At 43.6% G+C, this 14,522-nt stretch overlaps 1 protein-coding gene across 2 annotated transcripts in view; it reads left to right on the forward strand.

Annotated features, from left to right (window-relative positions):
* The first annotated feature begins 251 nt into the window (after positions 1-251).
* Positions 252-14,522, forward strand: part of RFTN1 (raftlin, lipid raft linker 1) — a 100,427-nt gene continuing 86,156 nt past the window's right edge. Inside the window, exons 1-2 of one of the 2 annotated variants that reach the window (XM_055708739.1) lie at positions 252-627; positions 10,387-10,542. In XM_055708739.1, the coding sequence (XP_055564714.1) occupies positions 10,398-10,542 (145 nt within the window). In that variant the 5' untranslated portion in view covers positions 252-627; positions 10,387-10,397. Of the gene's footprint in view, positions 628-1,785; positions 1,805-10,386; positions 10,543-14,522 lie in introns of those variants that run through there. The other variant, XM_005445798.4, reaches the window with a different exon arrangement.

Consider the following 14,522-nt stretch of genomic DNA (forward strand, 5'->3'; position numbering starts at 1 on the left):
GGGGCGGCTTGCCCCAGCGGGGGAGGGTGAGCGAGCAGGCACCCTGAGGGAAGATGCTCGGGCTGTAACGGGGCCGGTTCCGCTGCGGTGAGCCCGGGTCTGGCGGGACCCCGCGGCAGATCTCTCCCGCCGCGGGGCGGAGGGGAAGGAGCGCGGCTGCTGCCGGGGGAGCGCCGGGCCGGGGGCTGAGGCGGGCAGCGCCCGAGGGACTCCCAGCCCTGGCCCGAGCCCCCTCCCCTTGTCGCTGCCGCTGCCCCTTGCCTGGCCGCGGCTCCCGCTGGGCGCGGGGCTCGGAGGAAGAGGAAGTGGCCGCGGCCGCCGGGCTCGGCGCGGAGCGGAGCGGAGCTGCCCGGCACGGCCCCGCCGAGGTGCCTCCCGGCGCCGCCGCCCCCGGGCTGCGCGCCTCAAACTTTCTGCCGGGCAGCGGGACCGTGTGGCGGCGCGGCGCTGCCCCGGCACCTCCCCGCCGCGGAGCCGAGGGGGGAGCGGCCCCGGAGCGCGGCGGGCGGGCACGGGCGGCAGCCGGAGGAGGAGGAGGAGGAAGCGCTGTCAGTGGGGCCGGCCGTCTCCGCCCGCTGGGCATCCTTCAGCACCGCCGGGCTGCGCTTCGCCCGCCGCCCGTCCCAGGTACCGCGCGCACCCGCCCGGCCCGGCGGGCGAACTTGGCGAGGGGGCGGGCGGGGGGCCCGGGGCCGGGCGGGGGCTGCGGCGGGGCAGGGCGGGGGAAGCCGCGCCGGGGCTCGGACTCGTCTCGATCCTTTGGCTGCCGAAGTTCGGAGGGGCGCCCCGGCTGCCCGGCGTGCCCGGCTTTGGGGGCGCCGCTCGAGGCTTTCCCGGGGGCGCGGGGGAGGCCGCTCCCGCCCCCTCCCCAAGCGGATTTCGGTTGGCGCAGCGCTGGGGAAGCGCCGCTCCGAAGGGGGCGGCGGTCCCGCCGTGTGCCGCGGGGCCGGTGCGGGGCCCGCCGGCGCTGGCCGTTGGGCCCGGGAAGGCGGCGGGGCGGGCGCGCGGCGCCGTCCTGTCGGAGGCTGAGGAGGGTGCCGGGCCGGGCCCCGCCGGGGCGCTCCGCCGCCGGGGCGCTCGCGGGGCCGGGGGCGGCGTTGCTGGAAATCGCTCCCGGCCAGCGCCGTTGCTGGCGTTCCGGCAGCGCCGCGGTGAGGCGGCGCCGGGGAGGGAGGCGAGCTCCGAGGGCAGCCGGGGTGGGTGCCCGCCCGCCCGGCCCGGCGCCGCTCGCCACATGCGGGCACCTGGAGGCGGCGGTGCCGCGGTGTGCCATCGTGTGGCTAGCTGGGGTCTGCGACTGTGCGGTTGTTATTTTCGAAGGCTGGGCTGGGTATCGCCCTTGCCGCGATACCGTTTCAGCGCGTTTTCATTACAGCGTAAGGAGGGGCAGCGTGGACGTGGGTCAGCGGCTGTGGTATCTTGAGTGTGAAACGCGTCTCTCCTCTCTGGCTTATCTAAATTCTTGTCAGAGCAGCTACTTCTCGCAGCCTGTGTATTTCTGGAAAAGGGGAGTGTAGTCGGATGGGTTTTTAGAGCTCTTCTGTGTAACTTCCAACTTGGTCAGATAATTAATGGGACGCATTTGTTCTGCATTACGACTGAGCGTGCTGCGCCGCCGAGCGCTGCCAGCCCCGGGCCGGGGAAGGACTCGAACCCGTGGCAGGCAGGGCTGGGGCCGGGCCGGCCGGTGGTCGCGGCGCGGGCGGTGTCCTGCTCCAGCCAGCGCTGGCCGTAAAATAATGAAAACTTCACTACACCTGGCAAAACGTTCTTTACTGTTTTCAGCCAAAGTTTGGAAGCTTTGGTACGATTGTGTACTGCTTCTATTTTTATTCCCGTAAAAAGCAAATTGTGTTGGTTTTGGTTTTGTTTAGTAGAAGAATAACTAACGTTGTCAAGACATAGCTGATCTCTAGTTTACAAGGGGAAATCTTGTTGTACATCTGCGTTTATGTTTTATTTTTAATGACTCCAATCCATTTCAGCTTCTGGTATTGAATAACAAGTTACTGGCAATAACCCTCTTTTTCACAATACTAGTGGTCACATTTGTGTATTTAATTTCTGTTTTTTCTAAGGAAAAAAAGAAAAGTCTCAGAATGAAGGGTTATTTTAGGAATCTAACTTAACCTCAAGTCAGTTTCATTAGACAAGGGGCTTTCCACCTCTTGAATGCTGGCATTCCCCGGGTCTGAGAGCGAGAATGTAGCACAAAATGAGTAGATACAGCTGTGATTAAATACCTAGGGGAGTTCTGAGCTGTGGTACTGGGAAATGCAGATACCATATTGGGTATAACGAAGTGGCCTCAGAATCTGTGGTGAAAAAGCTGGAGCCACAGGCTTTCAAAGAATAAAAATAAAAATTCATGAAGCCTGTATTTAAAAGAAATAAATAAAAAATAGTTGCGTAACTATTATTCCATCCCCCAGCTTCATGTAAGATCCCACATCTTCACACGTGGCTCCAGTGGTCCATTTTTTACCCCAAATTGGTTGGCCAGGGTTTGACTTCATGGCAAACTTGCAAAAGACAGTAAGCATAGGACGGTCAAGTCTGTCTAGCGTTGTGTTTTACCATGGTTTTACTTTCTGTCCTGGAAGCTACTGTGCATACATTGCAATATGCATCTGTTTTTCCTGCCTGTGGGTTCAGCGTGGTGGGGGATTAGCCCTAAAGGAAAGGTGGATTCGTATCTAACATTCCTATGCACGCTTCTGTTGGGTCCATTCAGTCTTTAATTTGCTAGATTATAAATGTTAGCTGCTACAGTTTCCCCTGAAGTTCTTGAGAGTAGTTCTTGAGTCCTTCTTAGCATCTCCATAATTTCCTGTCTTCATGTGGAGGCACCTTGCTTTAACTTTTGCAGCTGTGGTATTTCAGGAGAAATTTTACCTGTGCTTTGTTGAGTGACATCTTTGTCTTGACCAGAAACGCCCTGCCTAAAATTATACCGTAGAAATATGTGGTACCGTCTGAATCTTTTGCTGTACTGAAAGACAGAACCATGGTATCGCTCAGTATCAAACCTTGTGGATGAAAGTTACGGGGTGATGTGGGTGGGGTAAAAAGACTGTCCCGCCAACTTTCTGTTCCTCAGATTGCTCCCCAACACCAGCACAACACTTGCCTTACTCCTCCACCAGTTCTCTCTGATCCTCTTTTTCCTCCAACCCTCTTGCCCAGGTGCACACGCACATGCAGACCAGCTTTGTTTTCCTAGAGGCGGCTAAGCGCAGCCTGATGACGGGCAGGGAGCCCGCAGGCCCAGGGACAGCACAGAGCCAAGGAAGCGTGTGTTACGCAGGGCAGCACAGTTGAGCCCAAGACCAGTGTTGTGAACACTGTAATAAAAACGATAGCACCTAGTAACGTTTTGTTGAAATTGCATTATCGCGGTGGCGTGTTATTTAGCATGCTGCACGCTAGGGTTGTGCTTGCTTTGTGACTTGTGTATGCAAGACCCAGCAGGGCAGTCTGTTCTAACTTTACTGAATCCATATTGTATTTATCCACATATGACTTTGTTTTCTTCCTAAAGCTTAGCAAACTCTTTAGGCTAGACTAGTAATTGCCTTAATTGGCCAAAATCTGTTTTCCTCCTTTTCTTGTGTAGGCAGTATGTTTTCTCGTCTGCCAGGGAGATGGTACCAAACCCGGTGCAAGAGTCTGGTTTTTTAAGTCTAGCAATTGGATCTTCAGTTCATCATGACAGGTCTTCCAGAGTTCTTGGTATGAGTCCAAATCCGTACTCCTGATTTGCACTCTGCTTCCGTTTAGTTTGCGGTATCTTTGGCCTCTCTAACTGGGCTTGACTTGTGGCATATTTCACTTTATGCTGGTGTTTCTTGACCCGAGACCGTAGTTTCCTCTGCTGAGCTTTTTTTTTCTGTCCCTTGAAAGCACTCTTGCTTATTCTACCTTTCCTCCTTTATTAGGTAATCCATCTCACTGTGTCTGGAAACCTTCTTGTGAATTCTCTTGTCACTTCCTTGGGTTCCAAATTCTGCAGATATTCGTATTATAGTTTAAACATGATCCAGACCTCCGCTGTGCTCACACCCTCCAACTTTTCATTCCTGTTCATCTCACTAACGAGTTCCTTTAGTTTGAGATTTGCCTTTTGACATGGAAAACCTTAATTGCAGATTTACTTAGGTTGCTCTGCTGTTTAATTTAAATCAAATCAATCATAAAGAATAAATCTGGTATTATTCTTTCACCAGCCTTTCAATAAGCTGAGATTTAGTTATCAGCTGGAAGTCTAAAATCCTGGTGGCGCTAATCAAATTGGTAAGTATATGGTGAAAAAAATTGGTCAGCTGTGACATCCAGCAAAGATAGGACTGATTTATGGTAATTGTTCTTCGTATTTTCAAAATAAGTCGTCCAGAACCTCGGTAAACGTTAGTAAGTTAAAAAACTGATCCCTCCCCCCTGTATGGTAATACTCTTGAAAAAAGGCCAAGTGGGTATCTCTTGGTAAGGAATTTCCCTCTTAATGGTGTAATATCACAAAAAGCCTATGCAGTGGTAAGTCAGGGTGGGGAAAAATGGGGATACGTCAGGAGCATGGGTCTATTCTGGGAACCTGTAAAGGATCATCCTACCATGGTATTCTCCTTCCTTTGTTTTCCTGGACACCCAGTTTGTCAGGTCTGGTGGTTTTTAATCCTCTGCTTCGGTTATGCTTCTGTGCCTGATTGTTTTTTTGCCTTGTTATTCCTCCTCTGTTTTGTTGCTTTAACTATGCTAGGAAAGGGACTCACCCCTAAGTTGCAAGCTCTCTCAGAGTTTGTTTAGAGCTGAATGGGGGACTAAACACTGGTGTTTTGTAGCCTGGGAAGAATGCAAGAACTTAGTGACCACATGCCAGCAAGTGAACTGAGCTGAGCATGAAGTGCTTATTATTTTGAAGATGGCAAGATTAGGATTACAGGAGTGAGTGTTTAAGAAAATAAGTATGTCTCATTACTGCACGACAAATGTGAAGTCCTGTAATTATTTTTAAAAGCCTTCTAGCATCCCTTTGAGGTAGCTAGGTATTACCCATGGAAGGAAGAACCAGGGTGAAAGGACTTAACCAAAATCAAGAGAGAAAACCTATTAATAATTGCAGCTACCTTGTTTCCCAGCAGCTGCATTAACCAGTAAGAACACTGTATTCCATAATTTTGTGAAAGGAACATTAGCGGTAACTTATGATATGTATTTTACAAAATAAATTAATTTGTGATAAAGCTTACAAAACGAGGTCACTAGTTCTGGACAATAAACATTTTAAATATATTAATGCAAGCAAGTACTAATTGCACTTAAAAGCAAGTTGGCAGTAGCATAATTTGCCTGTACAGCACATTTTCTTTGGATGCCATTGTAAATATTAAAACTACCTTGTTTCTTTTGGTAGTGTATTGTGCTTACAGGTGTATTAGAATATTCAGTTTAATGCTATATGCTTAGCAGTTGACTCCAATATTATAATCCTTTAAAAGGTTTGTTTAGGAATTCTTTTCAAATCATCCCTGTAAGTAGTCATCAACATGATGCTTTCTGTAATATTGATACAGCTGAAATAAACTATTTAGCCAAAATATACTTAGTTCATAAACATCCCTGGAATTACTTAACTTGGTAATCTATCCAAACTTCCATTAGTCATGTGGTTCTGTTAGGTTTGGATGTAATTTTCATTCTTATTCCTTGGAGATACATTGTTACGGAGCTCCATAAAAAGAAGGGGCAATACATCAGAAAATTATCTCCATTTGTTCCCCAAACCGACCCCAAACAGAAAATCGCGTAGAAGGTAAGAGTTTTTTACCTCTCTTCCTGCTGAAAAGGAATCCTCGGGCCTGAACCATTATTAACAAGAAAAGTTGTTAGCTACATTATATTGTTTTATGCTTGTTGTTCTTCTTTGCTAATTCTGAAGTTGTTGTATTTCATCTGTTTTGAACACAAGCTAGAAAAGTGAGAAAGCGAACCCAAGCTGCAGAGTGTATTTTAACACAGGTTAAGTTCAGAGATCATAAGCTGAAAACTTGCCAGATTCCTAAAAGAGCTATAAAAATTCCCATAATTTATTTAAGATACGCTCATTTTCATGGATCACAGAAGTGCTTAAGAATGGAAATACCAGTGTTCTTTTTTCTCTTTCCGAGTACAATTTCTTGTAATTTTTTGTTTTTCATGGCAAAGGATGGTACCAGTTTCAGTAAACCTTGCACTGGGAAGCAGTTTTCGGGGGCAGGTCATTCACCCTGCACGGGTGGGTTGCTGGTTTCTGTCCTGTTCCGCCAGGTATTTGCCAGAGCTCCTCTACTCCTAAAACACACGATGAAGGACAGTCATGGGGAGGAGGAGGTGGCAACAAGAGGCTTATTCTGTGGCTTGCAAGTTGGACATTTACTTGGGATGTACAAATTCCGGGTTAAATGTTTGAACTCAGTTTGCAGAAGGAAGCTGCTCATTTCCTAAGCAGTGGGGACCTTTGCTGTCATTCACAAGACAAATTTAGGAATAAATTGACTCTAGGCTTTGCTGTTGTTCTGCAACTCATCACAGTTTCCATTTTGGATGTTTTGCAAAATTAAAATAAGACACAGACTAAAAAAAACCAATCTGTAGCTAGATCTGCGTTTCAGTTCTAGTTTTATCATCACGTGGCTGAATACAAGAACAATTTTAGAATTATCAAGATCATAGAGTATGCGTAAGATTAATTCATAATATAAATGAGTTTGTGGACAGAATTAGCCTTTCCAGCATATGTAGCTGTAAAAGCCCATAGTGAAATCTTAATTTTACTGGTTAATATTTTTCGTTAGATGTTACTTTTTCTATCGCTCAAGGTATTTTCTTGTAAGTATGGAACCAGTGAGTCGATAATTAATTTTTGCATTTAGAACCTACTGCAGAGTAAAAAATATTTGAAAATTTGGCAGTGTTTTTGAAGAATTCGGGTTTTTTTATTTGCTCTACTAAAAAGTGAATATTAGTGATAATATTTTAGTAATAATAAAAAAAGTACAATTCACATGCAGGTGTAGGAAGCCAGGATAAATATAAATAGTACAGTAAGCTTAAGCATCCCTTATAGCGAAACAATATACCTGCTGAAAAAAGGTATTGAAGCGGGTTTAGATTACTTTGAATGCATCAATGATTAACATTCCTTACAGGACTCTTTGATAACTTCAGCGTAGAAAATGAAGAAGGTGAATAATGTCCTGTTGACAACTAGATTTGTAGCTGAAAAGCAAGGAGATATTTTAAGATGAGGGTAGAAAGACTCAGAACAGCACTAATTTTGCTGCAAAGGAAAGGAAGGAAGAGGGTAATAACTAATGTTAGAAGTCTTTGAAAGGTTATAAAGTAAGCTGTCCCAGTAGGAAGTTTGTGGGATAACACTGAGCAGAATTTGGTGATTCAGTGATTACTTGTCATACACGCACCATCAGTCTCTTCAAGAAAAATTTTAAGTATTCATACATCTCTGGATTTTTTTAAATACTTACACTCCTATATTAAAGTAGAAAATTTATTTCTTAAGATTTATTTTCTACTGCTGCAGCACTTGCATCCTAATTACTGTGGAAAAGATTGTGATTTTGTGAAAAGTATTTTTTTTACTGATACCTCATTTTTATTAAAGTGAAAACATCCTTTTCCATATGTGTGCTTCAGTGACATAAATTTAAGGGTCTGTAGTGAACAAAATTGAGGAAGTATTTATCCTCAAGGTTACTAATTGAAGTTTTAGCCAAGCAACGGGAAGATGAAAATCAGTCTTCTGGTAAGCAGTCACTCGGTGAATTAATACAAAAAAATGTATGTTTTTAGTTCAGTCCCAGGTGGGCAGGTATCTCCATGCTGAATGACTTGTCTGTTGGCACTGTTTGCAGAGACTGTTACTTGAATGGGCAGTGAGGGTGGACTGGTTTTCTCAAAAGGGCTGAGGAAACGTTTGCTAAAGAAGCACAGAACAGTGTCTGTGGCTGCTGCTGGAGGAGCAGGCTTGTATTTTCTAGCACTTTCACCCCAATTTAGGAAAGAATGCAAAATTCTCCGTGATGTGAAATACCGAGTCCCCAAGGCCTCCTTCTGCAGCCATCGCTGTCTGAAGAGTTCTGTGGATTTGACTTTTTGTATAACTAAAGGTTGCAGGCAGTGCAGCTTAATGACCTCTGAAATGGAATTTTATTCCTTACAAAATGCTGTACTTACAAGAATTACTGGGGCATCAGTGAAACAGGAAATTTGATACACTTGCTAACACTTACTGCTGTCTTAATTCCTCACTACAATATATTGAAGCACAGATAGACTGCTAGATGTGTTCTGTTACAGTCCATGGAAATATGCATAGTATCTTGTAGGGCACATTAATATACAATATACTTTTACATATTAGAATAAATAACATTTTAGACTTAAGTTAATGATATTGCACAGGGAAAAGAAAGGAGCTGCTGTATATATGAACGAATAATCATTTTCTTAATGGTGATAGTTGTCATTACAAAAAAAAAAAAAGTAGAAAGTATCATTTTGGGAACAGTAAAAGATACTGAGGATTTTTAACTTTAAATGCCAAAATAAAAAAAATGAAACTCCCCAAACCTAGCTTTCATTCATAGAAATTGTTAAAATAAAGTAGTTTTTGCTTTTCTCTCAAAATGAATAGGGAAGGGCTTTTTTCTGTTGGATGAATCCACCAAATACTTAAAGTTCAGGAACATGTATGACATATCATCCATTTTCCTTGATGCTGCAGGTCTTTCTAGCAAATGTTTTTTCTGCTTCCAGTTTCAGTGTGATCACGTATTTACTATGGTATTTTTTTAAGGTTTGATGTGTTGCTCAGGCCTATTTTGATGTATTTATTAGTGACTTTGCAATAAGATGTAGGTGTGCACTTACAGACTCTGCAGATGATATGAAGGTGGGCAGCACTGCTGAGCCTGGAAAGACTTCCAGCTCTTCCAGGGGTGCAGGAGAATGGGATGAGATTATTACTGAGTAGCAGAAATGCAAAGGAATAGAGCAAAGTTATGGGGGATGGGTTGGAAACTCCTCAATTAGCTGTGTTGGATAAAAATAAAGACATGGGTTCTTTGTCTATTGGGAAGCTGACAGTAAACTGTGAATGTGATTCAGCTGTGAATGATGATTTTAGGTGCAGTGGGCATGTTACTTGCAGCAGAGACAGGGAAGCATCAATGTTACTTTAATAGGCCGTGTTAAGATCTCAATTTGAGCATAGGGTCACCTGTGTTCACACAGAGAATTGGAAACAGGAGTGATGAAGGGAGCAGAGATCCTGTCTTCTGAATGTGAAAGATTGATCTGTCAGAGGTTGCAGGGAGGGTGAAACAGCAATCTTTGCGATGCTTCATGCGGTGCGTTTAAACTGAATGGATCCCGCGCCTCAAAGTGTCTAGGGTGGCCTGCGGGAGTCCCTCTTCGTCGCGGAGTGTTTATTGATTCCCCTCCCCATCCCCAGTGCATGAGTGTCTCCGTGTAGGCGGAGGCAGGATGTTGGGTGGGTTGTGATGAAAAACCTCAGGTGCCTAACTGGTATGTCATTATTTGTGGATACTCACTGCTGGCTGGAATAATTTGCCTCAGTCTGACCAGCACTGTTGAAAAGGAATGAGAGCATTCTGATCGTCCCTGTATTTTCACCAAGCAGCTCTTCCATTCTTTCATACTCAAATGCAGTGTAACCTGCAGGGCATTGAGGAGCATTTATTGGGGAGCAGAAATGGTTGTCAGGAGTAATCCTTTAAAATGTGTGGACTTGAAGCTTATTCTTCTATAAAGTGCCATTATTTCCTGTGGTTTACCTGAAAAAATGAGGTGGAAGGAAGCGAGGTAGTTTTCTAAATGGTGGTAGTTCTCCGCAAGCCTGCTTTTTCCACTGAATTACAAGTCTAGGTGTTTGAATGTTATGGAGAACGATGTAAAAGATAATACTATCTGCTTTCATAGTAACTGCATATATAGAAATTTTATCAAGTTGTCAACCTTTACCTAAGCAAGTTATTCTGCATTTTCAGCCACTTTTTATAATGGAGTTCGTGTCTTTCAGAGTATTATTCTGAAATAATTTGAAAGATGCAAAATACATGTATTAAACTATCAATTTTCCAATTAAATAATAGCATGCCTGAGGGCTGATATGAGTAATATATACCTCTGTTACTATTTAAGCATTTATTTAATTATACTATTTCATATAGGCCTGTAGGTAGCTTGTATTTAAAAACCAAGAATCACCATAATGTGCTAGTGTGGTACATGAAACCAGAAAAAACCAAACCAAAATGAATGTTGTTTTATGCATTTTCCCTTTTCCCTTTCCCTGCCTCTTTGTATCAGGAGCTGCTGAAATGGGTTGTGGATTGAACAAACTGGAGAAGCATGACGAAAAACGACCTGGTAATATCTATTCAACTTTGAAGAGGCCCCAGGTAGAAACCAAGATAGATATTTGCTATGAATATCGATTCCTGGACTTCACAACATTGAATGATAGTAAGTACACAATATTTTTCTTTATATTTTTTTACTATTCAAATAAACATGTTAAGTGCTCCATAATGTTTTTTGAATTGTAATTAAGTTTTTTTAAATGTCTTCAGTTTCTTTAAGTAAATGCCATCTCTTCAGTTATAATGCTTACATGCAGAGATCTTACTGGGAATTTTATGTGAATTTTTAACCTTTGAGCTAGTTGTAGGTTATCAGATTTTAGGTTTTTACACCACCCCCATCCACTTTTTTTTTTTTGTTACTCTAATATGGATGTTTGTTTCCTTAATTTGCATTTTATCCAAATTTCATGTGGTGAAACAATTCAGGTCTGCCAGGTTGTATGCTTTACTGCTATTTTTCTCTTCCTCCCCTTCTGCTCCCTGTGCTCCCACCTCAGGAGTATTTTGAGAGGTTGAAGTTGGTGTTTTCTGTTTTGCTAACTTCGCTTAAATAACTCTTTTGTGGTAACAAATACAGGTGCACCCATGTGGCTGGAAATAGGATAGTGGGAGACATTGAAGGTCTGAAACATCAAAGGGGTGAAGGTGGTGTCTCATGCAATTTTTATGTTGGTTTTCTTTTTTCTCCTGTCTGAAATAGTCTTGCTTTAATTCATATGACAATCCACAGATATTTCATTTCTTTCCTTCCTGATTGACATCAAGCATCTCTGCCAGTATTGCTCACACCATCGCCTGTGCCCTCTTTCACTTCAAAATTAGCCTGTTCTACAAGCAATTACTCCTCACACCATTTGGAAATCTGAAGCTTGAGCAGAAGGCTGGGACCTGCTTCTTGCTATATATAAAACAACACAGTATCAAAATCTGTTGTAGCTAGCTGGCAGGATGCCAGGTAGAGCCTCTATGCTTTGGCCCTGCAGTGTGCTGCTACTTCTCTTGTTTTGCAAGTCGGGTCAAAGGAAAAAACAAAGCGGTGCGTCTCTCACTGTGTGAGACGAAGAGCTGCTGGTGTGTCGCTTGATATGATGCCTCTAGTGCTGTTCAGTATGTTCAGCCCACAGTAATGTGAATTTGTTGTTTCTTAAAACATGCTGCAAGTGAACGTGAATTTGGGAAAAGGTGGAGGTTTGGAATAGGTGGTTGGACAGGAGTGTGCTTTTGTAGGCAGCGTGGCAGCTGAGAAATTGTGTCTTTCAGACTTCTTTTAGTGCCTGTCTCCTCCACTCATGAATTCTTGCGGTTTTTGTTACTAATTGGGATGCACTGCACTTACTGAGAGCACCAAACAAATGGGAGAGGTTTTATGTTTATGTATTGTAGTTGTTTCTACGTTTATGTATTTTTATTTCAAAGTGAACTGTTTACATCCTTTGATAGTTTGATAACTTTTAGTGATATGTACTGCACGTTGTGTCATTAGTGAAAATGAATTAATATTGAGGACACTTCTATGGACTTTTCTGGGATGCCCACCACTGTTCTGTCTCATTGCCTCACAAGCTTTAGCGTGTGCATTCTCCTGATACCTCATGAAGTCACATCTTTGTCTCTGCATGGAGGAGGAATCAGTACATGCGATAGCAATGTGACTTGCCTCAGGCACAGAGGATGTCTGGCACAGAGCAAAAAATTAAACCCAGACTTTCCAAGTCTGGTTAAATGGATAGGTTTGTTGTAAAGCATACTCGCACATTTTTCTTAATCATCATGGATTGTTTTATTGTGATTTTAGGAGGCATGTTTTTAAAGAGACTGTAAGTAGAAGCACTTATACCAAATTCTTTGGCTTGCTAAAGTGTAAGTTATCCAGCTGCCATTGAGTTCTGCTTTGGCATGTTGTGTTCCCCTCACCCCAGTCGCTGAAGATGCTGGTGGACAGGCAAATGAGGAGGGGATGGAGCTGTTGTTCCTGCTCTTTTTCCTTGGTATCACCCACGACTATGTGCTCTCAGGATTGGCAGGGCAACAGCTTGTGGTTATGCAGCTCCTTCCCTGTTCATGTCACTGGATGTATGAAGGCTTGTGTCACACTACGTAGCATTACAACATTCCAGGTTTTTCTCAATGGTGACAGCATCACGGTTTCATTTATATTTTTGTTCAGAAGTAACCTTTGCAGATAACCAGAGTTAGTGATGAATGTTTTGCCTATTTCTACATGGATTCAGAGGCATTTCTAAAAATGAAATGCTCACAGCTGCGCAAGAAAAACTTTCCGATTGTGAAGGCTGTCTTCTGTGAATCTACTTTTGCCCTTTCAGTGGGTGTATATATATCCTGATGTCATTTCCCCCACAAGTTTTCTGCTTCCTTAGGTTTTTAGAATAAGCCAGGCTAAATTACAAGTGACTGCAGAGTATTTGTTGTATCTTTATGCTAGGCCTTATTTACAACCCTAGTGAGCTTGGCTCTGAAGACAGGTACTCATTTTTCTCCGGGGCTTTTCTACAACCTTTACCGCTCTGATAAGTGCATCTCTCACAAGCGTTTAATCTTAATGGTGAGAAGGATGTGGTTATCTCCATGTTGCAGGTGGGAGCTAATACGCAGATTACTGCCAGAGGTTTTCAAAGTCCTTTGCGTTTCTTCATGCGTTCCAAAAGCAGCTCTTGTTGACTTTAGATGTGAAGGTGTATGCTGGTCGTATCTGCAGTTTGGAACTGCATGTGTTCTCAAATCAGTATCCAGATAATCAGAGATCTCTTCCAGAATGTGATGTGTGTTTTAACTGTGGTTTCACAGGCAGCTAGGTGGGCGTGAGTTTTCTGCAGCTGTACGTGGGGAGATGCAGCTGACCTCTCTCACCTTCTATCAGATCTGTGAATAGATTCAACTCATGGATCTGGCAGAAGGCTATGCAGTGTTTTTTTTCTAGTTATCCTGAGCCAGATCAGTGTCTTGTGGAAGTGTCTGAAGAATTCCAGAGCTGGTAGAAGTGGCTGGGAGTATGCAGTCAGGAAAAGAAACAGGATCTTCTTTAAATCAGCTCACGTTGTTATGGGCTCAATCCCTTGGCATCACTCTATTGAAAAGAGTGAAAAGATAAAATACTGTTCTGCTGGTCATTTCTCTGGTATGTTAGCCAGAAACTTAACCTTGCTTACTTGCTGTCTTTGGTTATTGTGTACATTTTTGTTTTGTTCCAAACTTGAGCCTTGCTCTGCACTGATGCAGATGTCCAGTGGAAAATACTGTTTGATCACTTACTTAAATACTGTATAGATAAGATAATGTGTAGATGCAAAAGACAAGGTTTTGCATCATTAAGGTTACAAGTGTAAACTTCATTCTGACATTTCCCAGTGTTACAGGATTGATGTACTTGAAAGTAAAGTTTCTGGAGACATATTTCCCAAGCTTTCAAGGAGAGCCGGTTATGAAGAACCCATTGGTTTCCATTGTGTGCCACAGCACTGATAGTCTGCATGGTTCTTCAGAACTAAACTGGTTAGATTTGTCACTGTCTTTTTACTTCTTGAGCAAGTGTGATAATTGACAGTAGCAAAGGGTTATCATCTGGTGTAGATTGGCGCTTGAGGAATGAAGAGCACTTGCTAAGATGTTTCAAAACCTGGAGGTGGGTATGCTCGTTTTGAATTGTTGGCTTTCTAATGTCTGCTTATAAGACTTAGGTATCTTGTTTCTGCTAAGGTGTTCTCTTCCAAAAAAACAGTCTGTCTTTAGTGTTGTCCCTTGACAGTGTCATCCTGTGTACTGGCCAAAGCTTGTTGGCTGCTGGTCTTCCTCAGAAGAAATCACACCAGATTTCACCCAAATAAATTGATAAAATAATCATATATATTTTTAATTGTTAAGAAGACATTAATAAGTTTTAAGTTGGATGGCTCATTGCTGGGTCAGAGCAGGATCTTTCCTCTGTTGGTAGCTGCGAGCTACTAGGTTTCCCTGGCTGTAACATGCAGCTTCGTTCCTGCTGTGCTCATCCAGTTCCTGAGCTCTACCCACCTCACAGTCATCTTGTAAAGCTCATTCCTTCGCTGGGTCAGGCTCGTCTGT

Source organism: Falco cherrug, chromosome 4 (assembly GCF_023634085.1).
Source record: "Falco cherrug isolate bFalChe1 chromosome 4, bFalChe1.pri, whole genome shotgun sequence".
In the NCBI taxonomy this organism is placed as follows: domain Eukaryota; kingdom Metazoa; phylum Chordata; class Aves; order Falconiformes; family Falconidae; genus Falco; species Falco cherrug.